The sequence below is a fragment of the Asterias rubens genome, chromosome 12 (genome assembly GCF_902459465.1).
Source record: "Asterias rubens chromosome 12, eAstRub1.3, whole genome shotgun sequence".
NCBI classification, from domain to species: domain Eukaryota; kingdom Metazoa; phylum Echinodermata; class Asteroidea; order Forcipulatida; family Asteriidae; genus Asterias; species Asterias rubens.
In genome coordinates this window covers 10,937,321-10,963,279 of record NC_047073.1, presented here as the reverse complement: position 1 = coordinate 10,963,279, position 25,959 = coordinate 10,937,321, and the positions used below count along the sequence as shown (strand labels likewise).

The window sequence follows — 25,959 nt, the reverse complement described above, 5'->3', positions numbered from 1 at the left end:
TTTCTTTTCCTTGTGAACTTATCAAATTATTCTTGAAAATGTTCACAAGACTATAGCCTTGTGAACTTATCATATTTTACTTGAAAATGTTCACATGACTATAGCCTTGTGAACTTATCATATTTTTCTTGAAAATGTTCACAAGAAAAATGTGATCCTATCAAATGTTTCTTGAAAATGTTCACAAGACTATAGCCTTGTGAACTTATCAGACTATTCTTGAAAGTGTTCACAAGCCTTTTGAACTTATCATATTTTTCTTGAAAATGTTCGCAAGACTATATTGAACTTATCATATTTTAATTGAAAATGTTGACAAAACTATAGCCTTGTGAACCTATCCAATGTTTCTTGAAAATGTTCACAAGACTATATATAGCCTTGTGAACTTATCATATATTTCTTGAAAATGTTCACAAGAACCTTGTGAACCTATCAAATGTTTCTTGAAAATGTTCACAAGACTATAGCCTTGTGAACTTATCATATTTTACTTGAAAATGTTCACATGACTATAGCCTTGTGAACTTATCATATTTTTCTTGAAAATGTTCACAAGAAAAATGTGATCCTATCAAATGTTTCTTGTGAACCTATTATATTGTTCTTGAATACGTTCACAGTAGATATGATATAGCCTTGTGAACGTATCATATTTTTCTTGAAAATGTTCACAAGGCCTTGTGAACCTATCAAATGTTTCTTGAAAATGTTGACAAGACTATAGCCTTGTGAACTTATCACATTTTTCTTCTTGAAAATGTTCACAAGACTAAAGCCTTGTGAACTTCAAGAAAATATTATTCTTGAAAATGTTCACAAGACTATATAGCCTTGTGAACTTATCATATTTTACTTGAAAATGTCGACAAGACTATAGCCTTGTGAACCTATCAAATGTTTCTTGAAAATGTTCGCAAGACTATTGCCATGTGAATTTATCATATTTTTCTTGAAAATGTTCACAAGCCTTGTGAACCTATCAAATGTTTCTTGAAAATGTTCACAAAAATATAGCCTTGTGAATTTATCATATTTTTCTTGAAAATGTTCACCTATCCAATGTTTCTTGAAAATGTTCACAAGACTATTATATAGCCTTGTGAACTTCAAGAAAATATTATTCTTCAAGAAAATATATATAGCCTTGTGAACTTATCAAATTATTCTTGAAAATGTTCACAAGCCTTGTGAACCTATCAAATGTTTCTTGACAATGTTCACAAGACTATAGCCTTGTGAACCTATCCAATGTTTCTTGAAAATGTTCACAAGATAGCCTTGTGAACCTATCAAATGTTTCTTGAAAATGTTCACTTGTGAACTTATCACATTATTCTTGAAAATGTTCACAAGACTTGTGAACCTATCATATTTTTCCAGAAAATGTTCCCTTGTGAACTCATCAATTTTGTTCTTGAAAAAGTTCACAAGGCAGTAAAACAAAAAACATTTTCTCTGAAAAACAAGGAAAAAAAACAAAACACAAAAGATCCTAGAAAGGCTGACTATTAAATTATGTATACATGTATTTATCAAACACAAACACTTGAAGGAAACAATTTCTTTCCTTATGTTCCAATCTCCCCCAGGGTTAAATTCTTAAGAATCAAACTATTTTAAACAAATCAAAATTGAGTTATTTTGCTTGGACGGTAGTCTCTTAGCCCTTTTCTCCAATTAAAAGCACACACTGATGTATAATATGTATATACATTCATATAGTTAAATTATAACATTTTATAAACACTATGTACATTTAAAAACATTAATTAAGTAGACTTGCTCAAGTCATTTCTGCACTCTCATTTCATGTCACTTTTTTTAAAGGGTTTGGGTATTTTTTGTTCAGCACAAAACACAAACATCCACAGATGTATATCAAACTTAAATGGTATAAAGATAATGACGGTAGAAAGCTTGAAATTCTTATAAGATATTACTTGCTGGGGTGTTGTAGTTTTTTAAAATATGAGTAAAGGAATTTCCTGAAAATAATGTTCATCTCCCTACATTGTGTTTGCCTAACGCATCTTCACAATAATTATTGGTTGCAGCATTTAAGATGTCAACGTCCATGTGTGTAATACAGTGCACAATTTTGGCCATGCAGCATTACGTTAATGCTAACCAATTATTACAAGAAAATTGAATTCCGAAACAGCAACCCTGGCAGGCAGTAGCCGCATGTTATTTCAGTGATTCAACTGAGCACAAAACACCAAAACATGGTTGGTTTTAACCTAAACAAGTACTTCATTGTTTGTTTCCAAATTCCCCAACAGACACTGAAATGACTTGCACAAGTCTATTCTGACATTATCAACTGATAAAAAAATACACTTTTCTACTTGTCAAACTGTCTCTACAAACAAGTCCAGAAAACATGATAAAACTACCATAGCATATGTTTCACAAATTGCTATACACTTTTACAAGGCACTTGTCATTTTTTAGCCAAATGAAAAATGTCAACCCAAACTTTTCCGGCACAACCAAACTAAAGCAATTATTCTCTACCTTGAGTTGAGGATTCTGCCTAGAGCAAAAATGCACCCAAAATGGTGGATTCATAAAAACAGGGACCGAATTCAGAAAGCTGTTGAGCAAAAAATTGCAAAACAAGGTGAACTCACCTTGTTTTGCAATTTACTCATATTTCTCAAAGGTAACATCAATCCTGGTGCTAAATTCAAGAACCTTTGTTGTCTTTCATATGCCAAGACAGGGTATCATTGTGGCCAAGATATTTTCAAAGGAGAATGATAACTCAAGAAACATCTCAAAAAAAGTTCAGATGAAAAATAATAACTTGGGTGGGCATGGAAAACTTTCATAATATCGATGTGAAGAGGTTAACAACAAATTAATTTAGTATTATTTGAAACAGCTATTTTGATCCCTCTAAAATGATGACAACTACACAATATTCCAGGCCGTAAATAACTACAAGGCAGAAGTTAAGCAAATTATCTCACAGTGATAATGAAGGCATTTCCAATCAAAACAAATTCACACAGTCAAAACTAAACCTAACACAACTCAAGAAAAATAGTACATTATTTATACACAGCACCATACATTTGTTCTTTTGTTTAAGAACTTCATGTGTAGTAGTCATCTGAAAATTTTCTAGTGGGCGCAAATTTTCACAAGTTAATTAAATTCATCTTAAATGGGATTTGAGGCATTGCAAGGTGAGGTATCAATATGTAATTTGGTTAGCGGTAACACCATGTGTGTATCTTTTTGCTGGGTATTACCGCGGAGTAGATTTTCGAAATTCAGGAGAGTTCATCTTGAGTGGCATCAATCTTTAAGCAGGGATGTTGAAAATCCTGAACTGTGATCCCAAAGCGTAAAAGCCTGCTTAATGTACATACATTTATCTTTAGTTTGAAAAGCCCTAATCTGCAATCTGGGGTGTTCTATATGGTTTCTCTGCAATCTAGAGTGTTCTATGTATATGGTTTTAACTTCACGTTTTTATGAATTTGAACGTGATTATAAAAAACAATATACATAATGAATCGTTTCTCACATTACTTACAACATAACAACTAAAGTTCTGGCCTGTAACGAACGTCGCCTTGCAATCGGGCACTAGAAAATGTTCAGACGACTTTTAAGTTTTAATACTTTAGTACTAATAGTTCACATCAAAAAAACATCCATTGCACAGTGGTATAATATTGATATATATATATATATGCATATCTATTTACAATAAAAGGCACATCTTTCTATTAAAAAGTGGTGTCTAGCTAATCGCAATATTGAGCGCCACCGAGAATTTGCCAAAGGGAGTGGTCATCTTTAAAGGTAAAAATTCAGTACTCGCAGTGAAAAGACATTTTCAGTTCTGTGCAGAGAAAAGCAATAAGCCTTTTTGAGATATGGCGGACACAATGCTACAACACTGTAAAGTTGTGGTAAATTTGTGCGTATTGACCATAGAAATAGAACGTATGTTATTCAGTGAAGTGCGCATTTTAGGCGACGCAGCGTTTACTGTAAACCTAATGACCACCAACATGGTGAGCGTGGCATCAGTCGCGGCGTGTGACGCACGCCTATCACGTCCGCCATACCTCAAAAAGGCTTATAGACCAATCCATAAAGCCCGCCCCATTAGGTATTGACCATTCACAACACATATCGCAACCAAAAGTCCGACAAATTAAGGTCCGCCATGCGTGTGCATATGCTTGGCACCTGCGGCAGAGTTGTGCAGAAAGGCATTGGAGAGGCGCACATTTTCTTGCTCATACTATGTCGTGGGCGGAGCCTAATGGATCGGTCTATTATAAGCCTTGTCAGGCATATAAATATTATCACTATAAACACGCCCACACAGAAACAACTTTAAAAAATGATACTTCAGTCTTCAAAATGAAATTGGTTTTTCAATAATATTGCCCAATATTGATAGACAAAAGTGTGTGCACGGTTCATACACAGTATTATGGCATGCAAGGTCAAAGGTAAATGTACATTTGACAAGGCTCTAAAAGCCGGTATCCTGGCAGGAAACTGCCATGGCCCACTTTCAACAAGCCTGTATACACAGTATTATGGCATGCAAGGTCAAAGGTAAATGTACATTTGACAAGGCTCTAAAAGCCGGTATCCTGGCAGGAAACTGCCATGGCCCACTTTCAACAAGCCTGTAACCACCAACACATGCTAATCATTGCTTAAGTATTGCTTAACATAAACAGGTAACCAGCCAAAATTACTTAAAGTTGACATTGTTGGGCCTGGTGGCCCATTAAATTTTTGCTTAGCAAAGAAATTTTTCAAGCAGTATTTTCTTCTTTGGCCCAGGGATCATTCACAAGGCCCGGGGCATGACATCAAATGTTCAAGCATGCTTGAACATTGGCCTCCCATGGGGCAAACACCAGGTGTCCCACTTTACCAAGTGCCTTTGGCTACGGCTGTTGTGGGCTCTCTGAACAAGCCACAGATGGCTTAAAAAAATCATGATTCCTCTTGCTCATAGAATATTAATTTCTTTTTTTATAAACACAATTGGTCAGGCATGATCAGTAAGCTAGGGCGGTTCCTTCGGTTACCCGGTTCTACCCGGTTCCAAATTGAAAATCGGACCGGCGGTTCCACTCTTCTGTGGAACCGGTACCCGCTTTTGTCGGTTCCGATTTTAAAAGACCGAGTCCCAACTATAAAAGGCTCTGTGGAGCCAATCCTGCGACGAACCGGCTCTAGAAATTGAGGCTTGATGTTGAAAGCGGTGACCGCAGATACAGTGTGCAAAGGCTTCAAGCCGACATAAGTATCAACTATCACGTGTGGCTGCATACACAGTGCACAGCCCCCTCCAATGCATAGGCATCTATACATGTATATCTCATGCATATACATGTACATGTACATGTACAGAGTCCAAAGTCCAAATAGACAGCACGTTGTGATTGGCTGCCGATATATCCATATTCATAAAAGCTTGCCCCATGCACAAAACACATAGTACTGTATGCATGTACAGGCATGTACAGGCATGTACACTTGTATGTACAGACACAACACACTGCATGCACTACGGACGTACTGCACTACGGACGTACTGCTACACAACGGACGTACTGCCGGCTAAATCAAAGACTTGTTTAAATGCAGGGAGAATAGGTGCTCGGTGGCACGATGTCTGATTGCCTTAGGGTGGGTATTCTGGTATTTTCGTTAAAAATAGATCGACTCCAATTGTGTGTGTGTGAGCTCGGGACCAATGTCTGATTAACTTGGTTATTTTCAGTTAAAATAGATCGGCTCAATTGTGTGTGTGTGAGCTCGGGACGGGCGGCTTATGTTTTATATTGAATTGGAACCGGGTATGTCTCAGAACCGAGCTTTTTTTCAGAACCGGAACCGAGCCCTAAATTTCTGGAACCGCCCAAGCTAAGTGATCAGACATTATTGTTTTCTTCTACAACTCTGAAATTATTTCACACCATCATTTAAAACCATTTGTCTAAATCCTCAATATCTCCAGCTGTATTTTACCAGTAGTTACAGCTCTTTAAAAAGTGTTTGTGTTAAATGACTAAGCAATTTTGTCGCCCCCCTTTACCATGTTTTATTTTCATTCCATCCAAAGAATTAACTAAGCCAGCGTCCAGCGCGTATGTGTACCATTCTCAAACTTTCAGCCTAAAACACCAATTCCGCCTAAAACACCAATTTGAGGCAGTATTTATCTCCATGAATTTCAAAGTTTTAAAAACACAAATTTTGCAGGGACAACTCACACCCCCCCCCACCAACACAAAAAAGGGGAAGATTATATTAAGTCTAAACTTTCTGCTCAGCAGAAAACAGTTACAAACCTTAAAATGCTTAAGTAACACTTTTGCTTCCTCACTGGTTCCCTTTTGTTTTTGTTTCAATAAGCACGATTTTTTCTGCTAAGCAGATTTAAAAATAAAACAAAAAAACATTCGCAATGAAAGCCCACAAGGATCCAAAATCAAGTGCAAATGATAGAGTTGTATATGCAAATGATATGTAGGTAGTATTCAAATGGAGAGGAAAGTGTGGTTCGCTCTACAGTCACAGGTCGCTGATTGATAGAAAATTTCATAAAAAGACAGTCTCTAGGGTTTGAAACACACAGTTTCTTATTAAATTATCTCCATAATTATGTATTGCACCAGAAGAACTGACGAAAAAAATATACACTCAAACCAATTTAAAAAAAAAAAAAAAAAAAAAAAAAAAAAAAAAAACAAGCATCCAGTTACAATTGTATCAACCCCATTTCCATAGGCAACATAAGGTATCGGATTTTTTCTGTGAAAATGCTTAGTAGAGTTGCCAGCAGTATAACCTGATTGGCAGAATCTACTCCTGATTACCAGCTAATCTGGGCCCAACTTCATGGCTCTGCTTACGGCCGAATTCTGTGCTTACAATCACGTTTCCTCGCTTACATGCAAGCGCCAAATTTCTGCGCTAGCCTTGTAAGCGTAGAATGCCTAGTAACGAGGAGTACACATGCGCAGAAGCCAAAGTTCGCACCTAACGTGTGAATTCCCTGTTTCCGTAAGCGCCGATTCTGTGCTTACAATAAGCAGAACCGTGAAATTGGGCCCTATACTAACCACCACATGTGGCTGATTACTAGCTATAATTCCGCTTAACAAATGACCTCTGCTTACCAAAATAAACAAGATTTCAGGTAATCAGCTCCATGGCACTCAAAGAAAAAAATGTTCTTCTCCAACTGACATCAGAATGACCAGCATCCTTGACGTTAAAGAATCGAGCAGACCACGCACTTAGTCACAGCCGCCCGTGGTGCTTGCCTTATCTCCCCTTGCACCGACTCGGTGTCTCGCTGGACGGGCGGGGTCGGTAATGACGGGCGTGACTCCTGGGAGCCGTTCAGCGAGGGCGTTTCCACAGTCAGATGACCCGACGACACCCGGTCGGTCTGTAGGATAGGCTTTGGATTGATGGGATTGGCGTACGGTCCGATCTGATTAATGATATCGTTGTACTTGGTCTCGATATCGGCGTTGCGACCTGACCCGCCGTGGCCTCCGACCCCTTTATTGATACAGAGATGAGAAAAATAGTAATAAAAAAGGCACAGGACACCTTTTGTTACTATCAAAGCCCACTACTCTCACTTGGTGTGTCACAACATATGAATAAAATAACAAACCTGTGAAAATTTTAAGTCAGTTGGTCATCGAAGTTGCAAGAAAATAATGAAAGGCTTCAGGCCTGAAGTATTTTATTATCCGAGTGAAAACTTACCTTTTTCTCAAAAACAATCCCATTTGAGAGGGAGCCATTTCTCGCAGTGTTTTATACTATCAACAGCTCTGTTTTTATGCAATCAATTATTTGAGTAACTACCAATAGCGTCCAGTGCCTCTAAGCCACGGTTATTGTTCTAGTACATCCCCTAAAGCCGAACTTGCGAGAAACTTACCGTGTATGTCCACATAGATCAGCCTTGAGAGGATGAGAGCTAGACCCCCCGGCGGAGGCCAGGGAACTTTGCCGAACATGACCGGAATGATGGGTTTCTTGAGGAGGTCGGCGAGACATACCTCACGGTTACAGCTCTCTGAGAGGACGTACTGTGGAGTGACACACACGATGATAGCCTAGAGAGGGGTGTAGACAAACACAGTGATTAGTAAGAACAGATAATAGACCTTTATCACGCTGTCACCATTTTGGTCATGTTCCCTGTTTCCAATAACAGTGACGAATACTAACATTCGTTTGGCACCAGACTATTATTTTGTCCAGCCTCAGTTTGGTTACAATGAGTTGGAACATGTGGAATGGAGTCAAATCAGTTAGACCGTTTATACTGTCAGCTCAGGACTACAGGCCTGTTAAGCTTATACTAGTAGGAGGAAGTCCATTCTTTTACAAGCATATTTGCATGGTTTAGGATCTCCACTTTCATGCTTGGCAAAAATTCACCGTTTAAATGGCAAACAGGTCTGAAACAATGATTTCAAAAATCGTTTAACTTCAACATCACAAATTTGCTGCAGGGGCAAAATTGCCTCTTCATGAAAACATTGACAATATGGTGAGTGTATGTTTCTGTTTGCTGGACCTCAAAAAAAGCTACCACCATCAAAATTGATGTTCAATCCATCGTGTATGTCATTTTCTTTTTGTTCTTCGGAGCACTTAGAAACTTTCTTCTGAAGTTGGAAATACATTCTTTATATTTATTATATTTAGCACTACCCAAGAATAGGTGCTTGTTTTTACAAAAATAGCCTTTTTACAAGCCTTTCCACATCACGTTTGTCAAACCGCAAAAAAGTATAAATCCTGTACCTTAGCATTGCGTATTCCCTCATAGATCTTGGAGTACAAGGCGTCTCCTCCGCCCATCTGACCAATGTCCATCCAGCAGGGAAAGCCCGCCCTCTCTAGGTGGTCTCTCATTAGGCAGACCTCTTCTTGGATACTCCAGTTGTAGCTGATGAACACTACGGGTGCTGGAGTATTAGACTCTGATGGACAAGTAACAATAAAGATATATTGAAATCCATGGATTTGAGGGGTTGGGTGCTGGGTTGGAATGGTGTGCTGGAAGGGGTTGGTTGCTGGAGGGGAATGCCAGGATGGAAGGGTTGGGTGTTGGAGGGGATTTGGTACAGAGGGAGAAGGGGTGCGGGAAGGGTTGGGTGCTGGAGAGAGTGGGTGCAGAGGGAGGGGGGGTGTGAGGTACAGACGGGAATGGGGTGCTGGAAGGGTGGGGTGCTGGAGGGGGAATGGGTGCTGGGGAGGGGGATTTGGTGCAGAGGGAGAAGGGGCGCTGGAAGGGTTGGGTGCTGGAGAGAGTGGGTGCAGAGGGAGGGGGGGGGGGGTGAGGTACAGATGGGAATGGGGTGCTGGAGGGGGAATGGGTGCTGGGGAGGGGGATTTGGTGCAGAGGGAGAAGGGGCGCTGGAAGGGTTGGGTGCTGGAGAGAGTGGGTGCAGAGGGAGGGGGGGGTGAGGTACAGACGGGAATGGGGTGCTGGAGGGGGAATGGGTGCTGGGGAGGGGGATTTGGTGCAGAGGGAGAAGGGGCGCTGAAAGGGAGGGGTGCTGAATTGGAACTGGTGCTAGAGAGGGTTGGGTGCAGAGGGGAGTGTGGTGCTGGAAGGGGTTGGGTGCTGGAGAGGAAAGGAGTGCTGAAAGGGTGGGTTGCAAGAGGGGGTTGGGTGATGGAAGGGAATGGGTTGATGAAAGGGTGGGTTGCTGGAGGGGGTTGGGTGCTGAAAGGGTGGGATGCAAGAGGGGGTTGGGTGATGGAAGGGAATGGGTTGATGAAAGGGTGGGTTGCTGGAGGGGGTTGGGTGCTGAAAGGGTGGGGTGCAAGAGGGGGTTGGGTGATGGAAGGGAATGGGTTGATGAAAGGGTGGGTTGCTGGAGGGGGTTGGGTGCTGAAAGGGTGGGATGCAAGAGGGGGTTGGGTGATGGAAGGGAATGGGTTGATGAAAGGGTGGGTTGCTGGAGGGGGTTGGGTGCTGAAAGGGTGGGGTGCAAGAGGGGGTTGGGTGATGGAAGGGAATGGGTTGATGAAAGGGTGGGTTGCTGGAGGGGGTTGGGGTGCTGAAAGGTTGGAGTGCTGGAGGGGGTTGGGTGATGGAAGGGAATGGGTTGATGAAAGGGTGGGTTGCTGGAGGGGGTTGGGTGCTGAAAGGGTGGGTTGCTGGAGGGGGTTGGGGTGCTGAAAGGTTGGAGTGCTGGAGAGGGAATGGGCATGATGGGGTGTTTTAGTGAGCGAGGCTAACACAGACAGAGATTGCACTGACCTTGACCTTTCTGTATAACATCAATGACATCCTCACGCTGCATCTGTTCTAGGTATGAGATCATCATCTCCAGGGATAGAGCTGTATTACCGCTATTCTGGATCCAATCCAGTATAAGGATTAGGGCCGGGTTGAGCTCGTCCTGAAACTTTTGGATCTTGGCTTTCTTGTAACCTGGAAGAAGATTCCATAAGAAACTTATCAAATGAATACAACTCTACCAACTTTTTTCCCATGCGGCTCAATTAAAGAGCCCTTTCAACTAATGCTGAATATAGAAATGAGACATACGGTAAAATTCAACTAATAAACGGCAAGCGTACATGTCCAAGTTTTATATACACTTTGGCCATCGACGATGCGTCGACTGCATAGTGGTTGTATGTTCGAGTGACAGCCAGTTATTTTGAGCTAAAGGGATGTGGGAGGAACAAAACCAAAGATTTATTCCAGGGAAACCCACGCTGTCAGGTAGGGACTGAAAACCCACTCCGCATAGTGCCCCCAGTGGGATTCGAACCAGGGTCCTAGAGGTGGAAGGTGAGGAAAGATACCACTACGCCAACCCGACCACCCGTAATCAAGCAAATTTATAATAATTAAAATAAAAAATAATTTTAAAACGAATTATAGAGGGGTGAGAGTCACAGCTACCATGGTATTTGTTGACAGTGTAAAAACAGTTTTGTTTCGTAATCAGTTTCTTGAATGTGATGACCTTGATACTGTCGGTCTGCTACTCAGATCGTTCTGACAAACCTTTTGTTTCATACTTTGTCAAGATGGTCTGGGGTCGTCCGAGAGTGTCAGGATTATCCTGTTTCTTTATTTGCGTGTTTATGTCCCTTATTTTGTATTTTTGATGTAATTTTCAATAAATCGTTTTATCTTCTCCATTTTTGGAGGTTTTGAGGAAATAAATAAATAAATAAATAAAGAAACTACTATCAAGACCTTAGCTTGAAATAATGGCATTTCCCCTTTTGGTAACCCCTTGAGTTATAGATTTCAAGGAGTTTTTGAAAACAGTATCCTCAGCACTAGAGAAGAAAATTAAAGAGCAGGAGTCTTTATATCTGACAAAAAAATATTCGCACCAATCAGACATTAGTGCTGAGTGCTGTCCCGCCCATGATAAGACTTTGAGGTGTGCCCTACTGTCATGAGGAACCTACCGAGTTTAGTTGCCAGCGCTAGCCAGTCCGCTCCTTCACACCCGGAGTTCAAGAGCTTAGCTGCAGCCTTGACCCAGCCTGGAATGTTCTCTTCTGTTATCTTGTCTTTGCGACTCGGATTGTTCAATGTCAAAGGCACTGCGATCAAAGGAAAAGAGAAAGTTGTGGTGAAGAATGCAACCAGTCGTAAAGTTTACATTATGAGAAAGCTCCGTGAAAGAACTTCCGAGTTTGATCAACAATTTGGTGATCAAACTCGGAAACTATACATCCTTCGAGTTAACATTTTCTTGAGTTCACATCCTCTGAAACTATACATCCATTGAGTTTACATTTTCATTACATGGGTCACTAAGTGGGTCATTACGTGGCTCGTTAAACTTTAATGGATGAGCACTTGATGGATGGACTGGGGCAGTAAGCAGTACTATTGGTTTGTTTTTAATACAATTACAAGATAAGGGTCCACTGTTTAGACAAGTTACTTGGAGATATCAAGTGAAAGTTGATAAAGACAAAAAGGATGTACTGTTCTGGCCTTCCAGCCAGTCAATCCGCATGTCTGCCATAGAAATTCAGTACAACGGACTTCCAACAAAAATCAGAGAATTGTTATCTGACAACCTGTCATGGATTATTTTCTGCAAGACCCCTTTCTTTTTACCTATTGTTGGTTTTTCCTTTGGGAACCACTTCCTGAAGAGGCTTGTCTTGACCTGGCGATGTTCACACATGACGAAGCTGCTGGCTAAACATTCGTCTAGATTCAGAAAGTGCAGACACATCGGTCGATCGCAGCCCTCTGTGCCGTGCATTGCACACTGCTTGCTGCAGGGGCAGGTCACAGAGAAGCGATGGGTTAATCTCTTCATCCAGACCGCTCGAAGATCAGAGAGAGCAGAGTCTAAGAAGTTACGCACCTGTTCAGAAAAAATTTAATAATAAACTGTAAGGAAAACAAGATTGGCAAAGAAATGTCCAAGTTCATGAACTTTGTTTCCTCAGGGTGATAGCAGGGTAAAGAGTGCACAGTTGACTTAAGTTGCCATGAGCTTTCTTAAGATATGGTGGACACTATAGCAAATAACCCTTTGGTTTGGGTGTCTACAAAAAAAAGTGCCTATAATTACTGTGTCCACCAAACCTCAAAATGGCTTATTGGGGCTCAAGCAGAGTATAGTGCACAAGCGACTAAAGTCACCAGTGGGGCTAAAAGGTTTGAAGGATTTCAATAAATCCTGTGACTGACCTTAGCACATGCTTTCTGACTGACTGGTGCTTTGGATGACATCCTCCTGGAGCCTCTATCCTCAGAACGGTCCGCCTTCATCACAGTCACCTAGGAGAAGAAAATGTACAGTACACAATTGGCAAGTGCAAAATAATAGAGGTTCCAGCTTGCAAAGCACTGGTTCTTTTCAGAACCACCTTAACCAGAGCTGCCAACATTTGCAGGGTCATTTTGTACAACAATCAAGAAGATAATTAGATCTACATTCATAAACAGAAATGCCTTTTATGTGTACTACCAGTCCTAGTACATGGGACCTACATCTTAATGTAACGTCCAAAGGACTAAGCACTTATGTTAAAATATCTTGCTCAAAAGTGCCATGATTGGGACTCAAACTCACACTCTACTGATCAGAAACACCAGAGCTAGATTCTGGTGCTCTCAACTGCTCGACCACGACAAGATGGAGATTATGTGATGACCTCATTTCTTCTCAGCTTATATTATCAATAAATGGTAAAAAACTACATACCTTGAGTCTTGCAAACCGCACTGGCGCCATCTCAATGACAAAATGATGATGTTCATCGACGAAGAATCGCGTCTGTCTGAACGTCAGCTTGGGTGGCTGGTCCCCATGCTCCTGGGACCACCTCGTTGCGTGCACAACAAGACGATGAAATAAACCAACTGAACAGTACAATAAAACAAAAAACAGTTCTTTAAAAGTAATTTGTGGAAAAACAAACCAAATAAAAATTCAACTGACATCCAAATAGGCCATCCGGCGTTACCTTGTCAACAAGCAAACTTTACAGGGGGGCCCCCACCCTACCCCTAAGAAGGAGGGCCACCACAACCACCACACCCCAGCCAAAAGAAGGCCACCATTACAACTACTCCACCCAACCCCCTCAGATGGGGGCCACCAATAAAGTGTCTTTTTGCATGTATTAGTTGTTGGAACCTGCTATTGTTGTTTTTATTCTCTTTTCTAAAGAATCACAATGTGGGGACCAAGTATAACAAAGAAAAACACTGTGCAGACCTTTGTTCCATTGTGAAGAAGTCCTCAGAACTCTGTGTATGCTTACTCAATTACCCCACCCCATCCCTCCTACCCTCCCAATCCCTAAGAATCCTCCTGACCTGGTAAGAAACCTCCAAAGGTGATGTAGAAGATGACTGCATTCTTAGGGTCAGGCACCAACTCCTCCCTGTTAGGGGAATCCTTAAGACACGATGGCATGTAATAAAGCTACAAACAAAGAAAAGAAATGAATAAGGTTACAACTATTTAGTGTGCGGGAAAAGAAAAAAAAAGGAGTTTTTATTTACGGTTTTAAGAGGTTACACAGCACGGTGACCCAACAAAACAACATCTGCTACAAGTGTGTACAAAAGATGCTGGCTTTCACAATTTATGGAATTTTATGTAACATGCCCTGGGTCACTGGTCACATATATGAGGACTTCAAACTGGATGTGGTTGTTTTTATATTCTGTCCACACACTGTGACAAAAGATGAAAACAAAGTGCTTTCGCTGACTGATTCAACTATGTAAGTTTTAAGAGTGTTCAGACACATAAAGTTAAAACCGAATGAGTGAAAACTGCTTTAAACCGACTTTATTGCTGTGTCTTAACGGCCTCTATTCCCCGTCCCGGGGTTGGAAAGTTTTACTCTCAATTTGCTAGAGCAAAACCCGAGAGAATTTCGCTTTTTTATTGACCTATAACCCTTACCACTCCTTTCTGTTTGTTGTCTCGACACAGCAGGTCAAATTTCTCCATCAGGCCAAGGAGGGCAGGCTTCTGCTCGATCGTCTCGGCCCACAGATGAACTACCAGTTTGTCCTCTAAGATCCCTTGCTCCTGAAGTCGCTTCACAGATGATGCGAACTGTGGGGGCGAAAGAAAGGCGTCTCTCAGAAAAAAATGCGTATGAAGACAACAAATTACTGAAGGTAATTGACACAAGATCATTCTTCCCCCACATATTTGTTGTGTTTTGAGAAAATGTTGCCGATGCATTTAAACATTTAAATCTTTAGTTCTTTCTTTCTTCAAGCGTACAGATACAAAAATATTATTGTTTAATTTCACTTTGAAAGGTTGCTGATTATGAAGTTCTTACTGGAAACTTTTTTTTCCTGTGAAATATTTCCCTTGAAAATGTAGTCAATGGCAATGTTTTTACATGCTGAAAATTGTGCATGGCTTTTTCACTACACTCTCCTGACAAACACAATCCATTTCCACCTTTTTTTACCCCTGGATTTTTAGGGGAATAGTATATCAGTGCTTGAGAAGTAGATCAAAGAGTCAAAATTTGTTATTGGGAGAAAAACACACAGCATTTATTTGTTAAGCAGTCTGAAACCCCCTATCTCCATACATTGCCTTAAACTTTTGAACCCTCACCTCAGTATCAGCCTGCTTGAAAACCATGATCTTCCTGAAGACGTCTACCAGCCACTGAGGTCTTAGGATGATCATATTCTGTAGAGCAGCATCTAAGGCTCCAGGCTCAGGGTTGTAGATGAGGACTCCTAGATCATGGTAGAACTGAAGCATCGTAGCCACGCCCTGATCCGATGAGATACCTACTTCATCCGCAAGCTGCTTCACCTGGGGTTGAATAAATAGGCCAAATAAAAATAAAACATGTTCAGCGTCCCTGCCTGCTTCCTTTTAAGAGGCCGTCTCTTTTATATTTATATATATACAAGTATAACAAAAATTACTGGGGAAAAAAAAATTAAATGTAACAATCTCACACGACTTATTACGATACTACAGTAGTGGTAATTTAAAAAAAATGAGACTTCCATTTTTTTTCCTGAATAAAAGATTGCAATGTGAGGTACCATGCTTTAATCTCCATCAAAAGTTGTCCATGTAAATTCATTTGATCATATTTTTCCAAATATGAAATGAAATATTTGTGATCAATTCAAAATTAAAAGAAATCTTTATTTATAAAAGATGGTGTAGTACCATGCTTCAATTTCCATCCACATTTTGAAGTGTAAATTAAATGTAAATTTTTGAAGGGTAAAGGCAAATAGTATTCTTCATCTCCGAAGCAAAACTTACATCCATTAAACAATTATTTCATTGAATTAGTAGTAGTAGAAAAAACCTCATGAATATGACATGTCCCCTTCCTTCGAGACGGCCAAATGTCACAGTCAATCCCTCCCATCCCCCCCCCCCAACCCCCCATCCCCACGACCACCCATGATGTCCAAGGTTTTACTTTCAGTAAATATTTCATGAGGCCGACACTCCTTAGTTTCAGCTACAAGTTAACGAAGGAGTAGATCAATCGACAATCTGCCGTTTTTTATTTTTTAACAACTGCGCAATTATTTATGAATTCTGCTCTATCTAGTGGCTGGTTCATTACAAGTCTTGACATTTCGGCGACGGAAATTATTCAGGAAAAAATTGTTTGCCAATGATTGCTCTACATGGAACATTCTCATTCCATTTTCTCATCTTCATTCGTTCCTTTGTTTGTTTTTGTCCCGTTGATTGTCGTTTGTTCATTAGGGTGTATGTTCCTTTGTATTATTTTTGGTTTACTGCTTTGTTGTTTCTTTGTATGTTACATTGTAGTTTGTTTGTTAATTTTTTCATTGGGGTGTTTGTTCCTCTGTTAATCTTTTTAGTAATTTTTTTCCTTTGTTCTGTCATATGTTTCTAGCCTTGTCTTTTTCACTTGTTTGTTACTTTGCTTATGTTGTATTTGTTCCTTTGTTCCAATCCAAACTAACCTTTTCATAGGACAGGTAGTTGGTGCCTTTTTTAACGAGCTCAACCGTGCTGTGTTGAAACCGTAGCCACTTCAGAGGAATATGTTCACCCATGTACGATTCTTTCCTTGCCACTAACTCAATACACTCACGTAGCTTGACGACCTGTAATGTATCATAGAAAAATATTAGCTTTGTTATTACAAAAAAGACAAAACTGCCAGGCACGATCAACTTTTGTGTAGGGTGGTGTCACCCCCCCCCCCCCATGCACGTCACGTTTTCCTAGCATTGAAAGAGAAAAGAAAAAGGATTTTTATACAAGCCGCTTGCAGTCGCTATGGTCTCTAAACAGGTTAATCAATTATTGAAAACTTGACACAACCAGGACTTGCCACCGCAAGCGCAGCAGTCTTGTGGAATTTTCAGAAATTTTTATCTGAAAGGTGTAGGAAAATTGAAGTTTCTAAAGGTTACAAATAGTAGATCTATTAATATACTTGTTCATGCTTTGATAATGTCACATGTTGATAATTGTAATTCATTGTTGTATGGCCTTCCGAAAAAGGAATTAAACCGGGTACAGAGAATTCAAAACACAGCAGCTAGGTTAATAGTGGGTGCTCGTTCAAGAGATTCCATCACTCCCCTACTAAAGAAACTTCATTGGTTGCCCGTAGAAAAACGTGTTGTATTTAAGATTCTTATCATGTGTTTTAAAGCTCAGAATAATCTTGCTCCATCTGATATGTCAGATCTCATTCATACGCACAATCCAGTACGTACACTTCGATCATCGTCACAACACCTCCTTGCAGTACACCCTGTTAATATGCATACCTATGGAGACCGTTCCTTTGTGGCTTCGGCTCCAACTCTGTGGAATTCTCTGCCCTTGACGATCAGGAATACATCTTCCCTTGATGATTTCAAGAGTGCCTTAAAGACACACCTTTTCTTACAATAGTTAACCATTCTTGTGGTGTTGTGTCGTTTTGCTTGTAGTGGTGTTATTATTGTCCCCTTATATTTATGTTGTTGTAGATTGTATAGTGTACTTCTTTGTAAAGCGCTTAGAGAATTAAGTGTTAATTATTAGGCGCTATATAAATCGAAAGTTATTATTGTTACAAAGAGTTTAATTTCTGCATACCTCTTCATCAGCCTCGTCGGAGCAGTTCTCGATGGCAAAGTCTGTTGGCAGGACATGTGACTGGTAAGGCTTGCCTTGAATACAGGTGCGGATCGCTCGGAACTTATCTGCAATCTTTAGTTTAAAGTGAAAAGTTTATTTAAATTGCACTTTAAAAGATATTCTCAAAACATGATGCACACATTTTCAGAAAAATGAAAACTCTGACCTCCCAATAAACGATGTAAAATGTCAGTTTTGTCACAGTGACGCAAAAAAAGAAATTTTGTACAGACCTCATTTCGTATTGTTATTGGGTGTTTTAGTCTTTTATTCTTGGGAATTTTACATGGTATATCCAGGGTTTGATTTCACAAAGCACTATAAGATTCATCTAAAAGGCAAAATATACAATGTACCTTTAGTTTATTTTTAAAGGATTTGGGTACTTTTTCAAAATGTCCATAGATTTACATTAAACTTACAGGGTTTGAAGATAATGATAGTGGAAAGCTTCCCTTCAAATTTTACTTACTGAGGTGCTGTAGTTTTTGAGAAATGAGTAAAACAATGTCATAAAAATACGTTTGTAAATTATTAAAATAATTTTCGTCTCATGAGACGAAAATTATGATGACATTGTTTTACTCATTTCCCCAAAACTACAGCACCTCAGCACGTAATATTTTCAGGGAAGCTTTCTACAATCATTGTCTTCAAACTGTGTAAGTTTAGTGTAAATCTGTGTGCATTGTGTTTTTTGTCCTACAAAAGTTACATAGACCCTTTAAACGTTCGATTGTTTTAATCCTATACAAAATGTAGATAAGAATACAATCAAACTAATCTGTTTGATTTAATTTCATAAGATAAGGGGTTCTTGAGATATAGCCAAGAAACCTGAAGCGGTTATGTCCGCTCCGGAAGACTTATACGTAATTGGGCTACACAATCTGAGAAACGTTTCATGCAGAAAAGTTTCTCAGATTGAAATGGTCTTTGCATCCCTCTCTCTTAAACCACATTTCTTTGAAAGGGAATCGTTTCTCAAAAAGTTGTCCATTGTCAACTAGCTACAGTGCTTCTTACTAAGTAAGCTTTGATGGTCGTTAAGATGTTTAGTTAATAACCAAAAGGCATAACCTCCCTTTAAGATGAGTTGCCAATTGATATAACCACAGTGATTTGTATTGTCACATCATACTTTGCTTAGAAATTAGGATTGATACAAAGTAAAAGGGTTTTTGGACCTTTTAAAAGTTTTTGGCCAAGAAATGAATTCCTGCTGTGCATTAAGATGAATGAAATATCATTTTCATTTAGAATTTTCAGCTTTATTTTAATAGTTTTTGAGAGAAAAAAGGGAAAATCACAGAGCAAATTTTTTTTCAGGAGAGTTGCGCACGTCTGTTAAACATGCTTTTAAAAATAATTGTTGTCTCACATTTTACTCATTTTCCAAAAACTACTGCACCTCAGCAAAAATTACTTAACTTTAAGGGAAGCTTTCTATCATCGTTATCTTTAAACCGTGTAAGTCTGATGTCAATCTGTTGACTTTTGTGTTTTGTGTCATACAAAAAGTACTCAACCCCTTTAAAATTCAATTTAACACTTTGTAAAATCTCGTTTCTATATTTACCATTCTCTGGCGCTCCACCGGGTCTGCTCCCAGACTATTTTTATGCGTCCCAACGATGAATATCGGAGGAGACAGAGCGGTGTTATGAGGGGCGTTGCAGGCATTCTTGGCAGTGTGAGCATGGATTGATCTCAGCCAGAAGTCTAGGTAGTTGAGGTTAGTGAACTTGCCCTGACTCCATTCCACCTGGTTTTTTAATTATCGTAAACCAAATATAATTGATTGGATTGAGTAAAAAAAAACACACCTGTGCATAGATGAAGTATAACCGTCAAGGAGGAAAGACTCCTTGAGACCCGTGAAGACCTCAAGTGCGTAGGTGATTAAGATTAACTAGTGTCCAGACCTGATACTTCACAGAGGCAACGTAGGCATTTGCCTCTTCACCCCTGGTCATTGCCTTGGTGCCCTTGAAATACTCCAGTAGAAATTTACAATTTCCTCATAGAGTGCCTTTTACCAAGGAGAATATGCCTTGGTGCCCTTGCCCTTTAAAAAATGAAGCATACACAATGTAGGCCTGAGTGTCTCCAGCTTGCAATGTAACGAGGATTCCCTGAGACTTTGAAACAACGGTACTGTGTTTTACTAACAGGTGCAAAAAAAACATGAATTTTATGAGACAATAGAAATAGCTGGTGCAAACTGCTAACCAAAAGGACCTATGGTATAAATGCACACAAATTGTTAATAGCTGACATTTTGACCCTAGCAGACTCTTCCTTGGGTCGAAACATTCGGCCATTAAACATGTTTCCCAATCAATTTTGATAAACTTGGACAAGAACTTAGCTTCAAACCCCTGGAATAGTTAAGGCCTGTGGTTGCACATGCAATTATAAGCCCCCTTTAAGTTTAAGCTGCAACTTCTCAATGTCATAATTCATCATATATATTGGTTGTAAAAAGTTTTTCGCTTCATTTCATTGTCTTCTCCTTTCAACCATAGAATCATTCAATTTACAGGGCAGCGTAACCTCAGAATTTTGAGATTGATTTTGAGATGCGAGTAAGAAAACGAAATGATCCAGCATTGAAACTCACCGTTTGTCATTTTTTGTTTTGGGAGGAATAGATGAAGAATCAATATGAAAAACAATACGATAACTCCAATATTTAAACGTCACAATTTGTCATTTTTGTTGTTGCACCAAACACATGGTGAAATTTGAGAAACTCAGATTGACTAGTGATCCGTCTATTTGGTAAATAAATCCTACGTTTGTCAGTTTATCACTACAAGGTCGTCAGTTTAATTTGTATGGATTTCACAAAATTGCTTTTGCATATTTTTTAGAAGGTCCTGGTTAATAGAGTTTCATCTTCTAAGAAACACAGATTTTGTGGATTGTGATTTGTTTCCATCATATTGATACGTTTATCTGTTTGCCCTATTGATAATTAAAGATATTAAATTGCAATTAACCACCTTAAAGCGCGCACTAAACCAATGATCTGATTCGCTACAAGTGAAAGTGGAGAGTAATTATCTGAATCATTAGAATACTATGTGTATTTAGGAATAAGGCTCAATGAAAAAAAAGAGGTCTAATAATAGTTTTTTTTTATTATATATTTATTTTAACATTTGAAGTTAATGTTACTCCATGTTTGATGTACCATAAATAAATTGCTACATAAATGGGTTTCCTAATTTAAAACCTTAATCCGTTGATGATCTGCCCCTAGTGGTGAGATTAAGTGCAATATAAGAACTTAGTACTATTATGACATACCTGCTCATGACAGGTATCAGAGCGGGTCTCCACTGATGCCTCAAGGTCCTTGGAAAGGTCAAAGGTCAAGAGGTATATGGCTCTCGACGACAGGTAAACCTGATGACAAACAGAAAAGCAAGTTGAAATACAGACAGTCAGACACACCTTGATAAATGCTTACCAATAAACAGTGCAACATCAGATTTTCCTCTTCAAACTCATGCCAATAGACCTTTATCATGGTGTGACCATCTTGATTTTACTCTAATCAAAAACATTGTAAACCATTGTGTGTCGTATTTGACTATCAGTATCAGGGCATCGGTTGGGATTAATCAAGACTTCCACTTGAAAAAGACATCTGGCAGTTCAAATAGTAAGGTATACAGGCCTTTAGTAAAGCAAGTCCGAACAAAAAAACATTGCTGGGCATACAGCTCGACTTCTTAGAGATGAGCAGTTGAGGGTCTTTCAAACAAACATGTTAGCCAATCAGTAGTACAAAAGAGAGTTAAAAGCACCCATTGTATGAAAGTAGGCACTTTCTCTGCTAGTCCTTTGTTGATGTGCTAATCCTATTAGTGGACAATGATCTACCTACTGAAGTACACATGTGTAAATTAACATGGCTACCTAACTAATGGTGCAGTGAAATCACAGACATCCAAAAATGTATTCCACAATGAACTGTTTAAAATATCAAGAAATAATTGGTCCGAATTTTGTCCAGCGAAGGCTATACTCTTTAGTTCCATCAGTTGATGTAAAATGTATTAATCATCATAAACATCTAGACTAGATGTAGACAGTGACGGACCAAGAGCAGTGTGGAGAGCTGCACATAACATGCATAATGTGCTAACCATCAAGCAGAGTAGCCCCACCTGCGCAAACTGTTGCGGCACGGCCCTGCGTCAGTGTGGAACTGGTTCAGGAGGCACCATTAACCGCAGGGAAGGTTCATTCATGGATGGTGGGATCAGCAACCAGGTCATCCTCTGTCCTCTGTCTCCCCTCCCCCTCCACATTGCTCCTCCCCCTCCCTAAGCATCCCCTCCCCCAGGAAATCTAATGTCTCACCTGCTGTAATGTGAAGTCCCCATATGCTGAGATCGAGCCAGACTCTCCTCATCTGCCTTTCCTTGCCCCTCCCCCGAGCGCAGTTCCCCCTGAGCCCCCCACCCCCCTGATCATCCCCTCCCCTAGGGATTCTAATGGCTCACCTAACATAGACTGGCCAGTAAAATCCCATATACTGAGATCAATACAGCTCCTCCCACCTGTTGCTCTCCTTCAAGACGATCTCTCCCCTCTTCCTTGCTTCCCCCTCTCCATTGCACCTCCCCCTCCCTAAGTACCTCTACCCCTTTGGAATCTAATGTCTCACCTGATGTAATGTATAGTACATAGACTGGCCAGTGAAGTCCCATATACTGAGATCGATGCAGCTCCTACTGCCCTCCTGATGTCTCTCCTTCAGGTCATTTTCCATCTTCTCGCTCTTCTTCAGATATTCGTCGACGAGGAATGCCACCCTCTCGGCCAACACCTTGTCTAGGGAGGCGGTGAACTCTTCAAGGGTGGGGTCTCTGGTGGGAGGGGTTTCTTTGTTGTCACTCATGTCGGAGGAGTCAATCTAGATAAAGCAAAGACGAATTAAAAAACATGTTAAGTTCATATTAAATTAGTTTCAAAAACAAATTACTTCAATTAGCTTGAAATGTCCTTTAAAACAGGAACCTATTTAAATTAATAATTAGCAAACCTTCCTACTCTAAAGTTCATCTATTTATTAAAACAAAAAAATACTTCAACTTCCCATGAAATGGCCTTTAACAGGGACCAAATTAAAAAAGGAATTGCCAAACTGCAGACATGCTTTTCCGACCTTAAAATGTATACACTTGGTAAACATTTCATAAGAGATGACCAACCATTAATTACATCATTGGTTGCACAGAAGTGTTAATGGAACTAATTCTGAGCATATGTGTACTAGCCAGGAGTAGAAGTTTGGCGCGAATCCACTAATCGCCCAGCCAAAATGCCTGAAAATCTTTTAGGCCTGCTGGCAAGTATAGTTTATCAATCACTTATAACCACAGTGACTATTATTATTGAATGTTCAGAAAGTAAGAGGGTTGACTGTGTACTGTGTAGATGTGTTCACTGCATGGTATCATCATGCAAAACCACACTGGAAGAAATTACATTGGATCTAAATAATCGGTGAAATTGGGCTGAGCTTACATGTACTAGCCATAGAGAAATGTTGTCGCTTGTCTTCTTTCTTGACTGGTTCACAGTAAATCTTCATTTATATTTATATTATATATTATGATCTTTCCTCACTCCCACAAAATCCAACATAATTTAATGGTATACATGTTAAAGTACACATATGTAACTCAACACAAAACTCTGTTTTAAGTCTTTGGTTGTGTGGTGGTACATGTGGGGTGTATGCCTGATCCAGTGTTAAGCATGTAGTATGTAAAAGGTATGTGTGGCGTGTCTTGGCCGAGCAGTTTAGAGTCTCAGACTCAAGTTCTGGAGGCTGAATCATCAGGGTGTGGGTTTGAGTCCCAGTCATGACACTTTTGCCTTGAGCTAGACACTTAACTACAATTCTTCACCCAGGGGTCTCTTCACCCAGGGGTGATGGGGGCAGAGATGGTTCTTATGATCTACTTAGCTTGGTGTGATAAATATTTGGTAGCAGCAAGCTGTATACTCCCAAGGGAGTTGAGATGGTTTAAAGGCAGTGGACACTATTGGTAATTACTCAAAATAATTATTAGCATAAAACCTTACTTGGTAACAAGCAATGGAGAGCTGTTGGTAGTATAAAACATTGCGAGAATCGCTCCCTCTGAAGTAATATACATGTAGTTTTGAAGAAAGAAGTAATTTTCCACGAATTTGATTTTGAGACCTCAGAATTAGATTTTGGGGCCTCGAAATCAAGCATCTGAAAGCATACAACTTCAGGTGACAATTTTTTTTTTATTTTTATTTTTTCATTGTTATCTCGCAACTTTGACGACCAATTGAGTTCAAATTTTCACAGGTTTGTTATTTTTTGCATATGTTGAGATACACCAAGTGAGAAGACTGGTCATTGACAAATTTACCTAGTGTCTAGTGTCTTCAAGAATTGAAATGTATGGCCCAGTGACCAGGTAGAGTGCCATGAGCATCACTGAGGGACAGGTTTGAGCGCTACATGTATACAAGAACCCACAGTTATTAACAATAATAATTATGTACTTTGTATTTAAGAGAGGCGAACTTTGCTGAAGAAAGGCGCACTTCCTTGCTGCAGGAGAAGAGGCAGAGGAGGAAATTGCGAGTAGCAGCCCCCACCCCTGTGTCAGCCCCCTCCCCGTAGGTCTGCAACAACTGTGGCAGAGACTGCCATGAAAGAATCAGACTTCTCAGCCACAGCAGCAGCTCCAAGAGAGAGGACAACCCAGGGCGCAGTCCATCGTCAGTATTGACGGACGGACGCCTACTTTTACTTTGTATTGATAAAAAGCATGATAAAAAGCAGTCCTCAGTCCAACCATTTGATTGTCTAGAGAAAGGCCCTTTCGCATTATCCTAACAAAGAGTTTTTGTAGTGACAAGTCTTTCAGTGAAATTTACGCCCTTGTTGGCTTGTCACCCATCTCTGTCAGACTCTAACAACTGTTTTCTAAATTTGGTAAATCACTTTTAAGTTCTAACAACTATAGACATTTGCTCCCACCCAACAGAAACAATAATCATAGAAATCCTAACAAACTTTGCCCAATCAGTTTTTTCTTGTTGTGTATCTTTTAAACTCAATTCAGCCCTCAGGCTGCGATGATAATAATAACCATGGCCAACAGCCCTGTCAAAATAAACGTTTTGATTTGTCAGGGTTTGGATGTGTAAGGGGGAAAAAATATAATGAAAATTAACCATGTGTATAGATGAAGTGTTTAAAACAATGGTTTATGCTTCATTGTAGACTCACTTTACAATAGGCAATTATCAAACTGGGCCAGGTTTGCGAGGGTTATTTATTTTCTGCTTGCACATGTACAACAAATAATGCCACACACACAAGGTACACATGTATGTACAATGTATGTATAGTGTACATAAAATGTCAATATGTTTGCCCTTTGTGCAATAGCTTCTTCTTATAACTTCTTGGTGCAATGTCATCTCATTAGCTTTATCAAACAAATCACAGTATACTACCATGACTACATGGGCAAAATGGGATCTTAATTAAGACATAGTGTACATGTACACATTGCCTTAATAAAAGTACTCAAATATTGTCCATGTTACATGTATTTGTACATGCGCGGAGGTAGAATTCTACCTACAAGTGCACGGTATATACTGTATGTACGCATGTCAAGCCTTTTATTTCTAGACATACATGTAGGGGAGGGGTGCAAGCAGGGATAAATGTCTCATTTAAAAAAATTATTTAACAAGTTTTGGAGATTGACATTTTTGATCATTGTGTACCTTTTTTCCCTTTCTAATCAACAAAGGCATTTCAGACAAAAACACCTTTGCAAGATGCTAACGACCATTACCATTATAATTAGGAGACTTTTGGAGAGAAATTACACAATTGTTTTGGAGCTCATTACCAAAGGTGACAGGCTCTACAAAAAAATGAGTCGCTTGTTGCACAACCAAATTTCCAGTCAGGGCTGTTTAGTGATTGGAGGGTGAAAAACAATTATATTTTTATATTTTGTTTTATGTGTTTTTATGCTTCTTTGGGGTCTATTTTCACAATTTCTGGGGAAAAAATGTTTGTTTTTGATCGATAAAGGTGAATAAAACACATACTTTTTGTTCATCCCGTAGACATCAAAAGTTGCTGTTTTTATTTAAAACGGGCTGTTTCCCCAGTATGGGTTATTTTCATATTGTGACATAATCTATTTTTCAAATGGTCATAACTTTTGAACCAAACATCATACAAGTGTGCAATATA

At 39.6% G+C, this 25,959-nt stretch overlaps 1 protein-coding gene across 1 annotated transcript in view; it reads right to left on the bottom strand.

Annotated features, from left to right (window-relative positions):
• Positions 1-6,959: 6,959 nt before the first annotated feature.
• LOC117297937 overlaps positions 6,960-25,959 on the bottom strand; it is a 39,664-nt gene continuing 20,664 nt past the window's right edge. Inside the window, exons 6-21 of the mRNA XM_033781129.1 lie at positions 22,354-22,602; positions 20,985-21,083; positions 19,249-19,434; positions 17,628-17,741; positions 16,496-16,639; positions 15,138-15,344; positions 14,460-14,615; positions 13,862-13,970; positions 13,245-13,402; positions 12,728-12,817; positions 12,143-12,398; positions 11,479-11,616; positions 10,304-10,477; positions 8,836-9,014; positions 7,961-8,138; positions 6,960-7,569 (exon numbers count right to left, since the gene is read on the bottom strand). Of these exons, the coding sequence (XP_033637020.1) occupies positions 7,274-7,569; positions 7,961-8,138; positions 8,836-9,014; positions 10,304-10,477; positions 11,479-11,616; positions 12,143-12,398; positions 12,728-12,817; positions 13,245-13,402; positions 13,862-13,970; positions 14,460-14,615; positions 15,138-15,344; positions 16,496-16,639; positions 17,628-17,741; positions 19,249-19,434; positions 20,985-21,083; positions 22,354-22,602 (2,733 nt within the window). The 3' untranslated portion in view covers positions 6,960-7,273. The remainder of the gene's footprint in view (positions 7,570-7,960; positions 8,139-8,835; positions 9,015-10,303; positions 10,478-11,478; positions 11,617-12,142; positions 12,399-12,727; positions 12,818-13,244; positions 13,403-13,861; positions 13,971-14,459; positions 14,616-15,137; positions 15,345-16,495; positions 16,640-17,627; positions 17,742-19,248; positions 19,435-20,984; positions 21,084-22,353; positions 22,603-25,959) is intronic.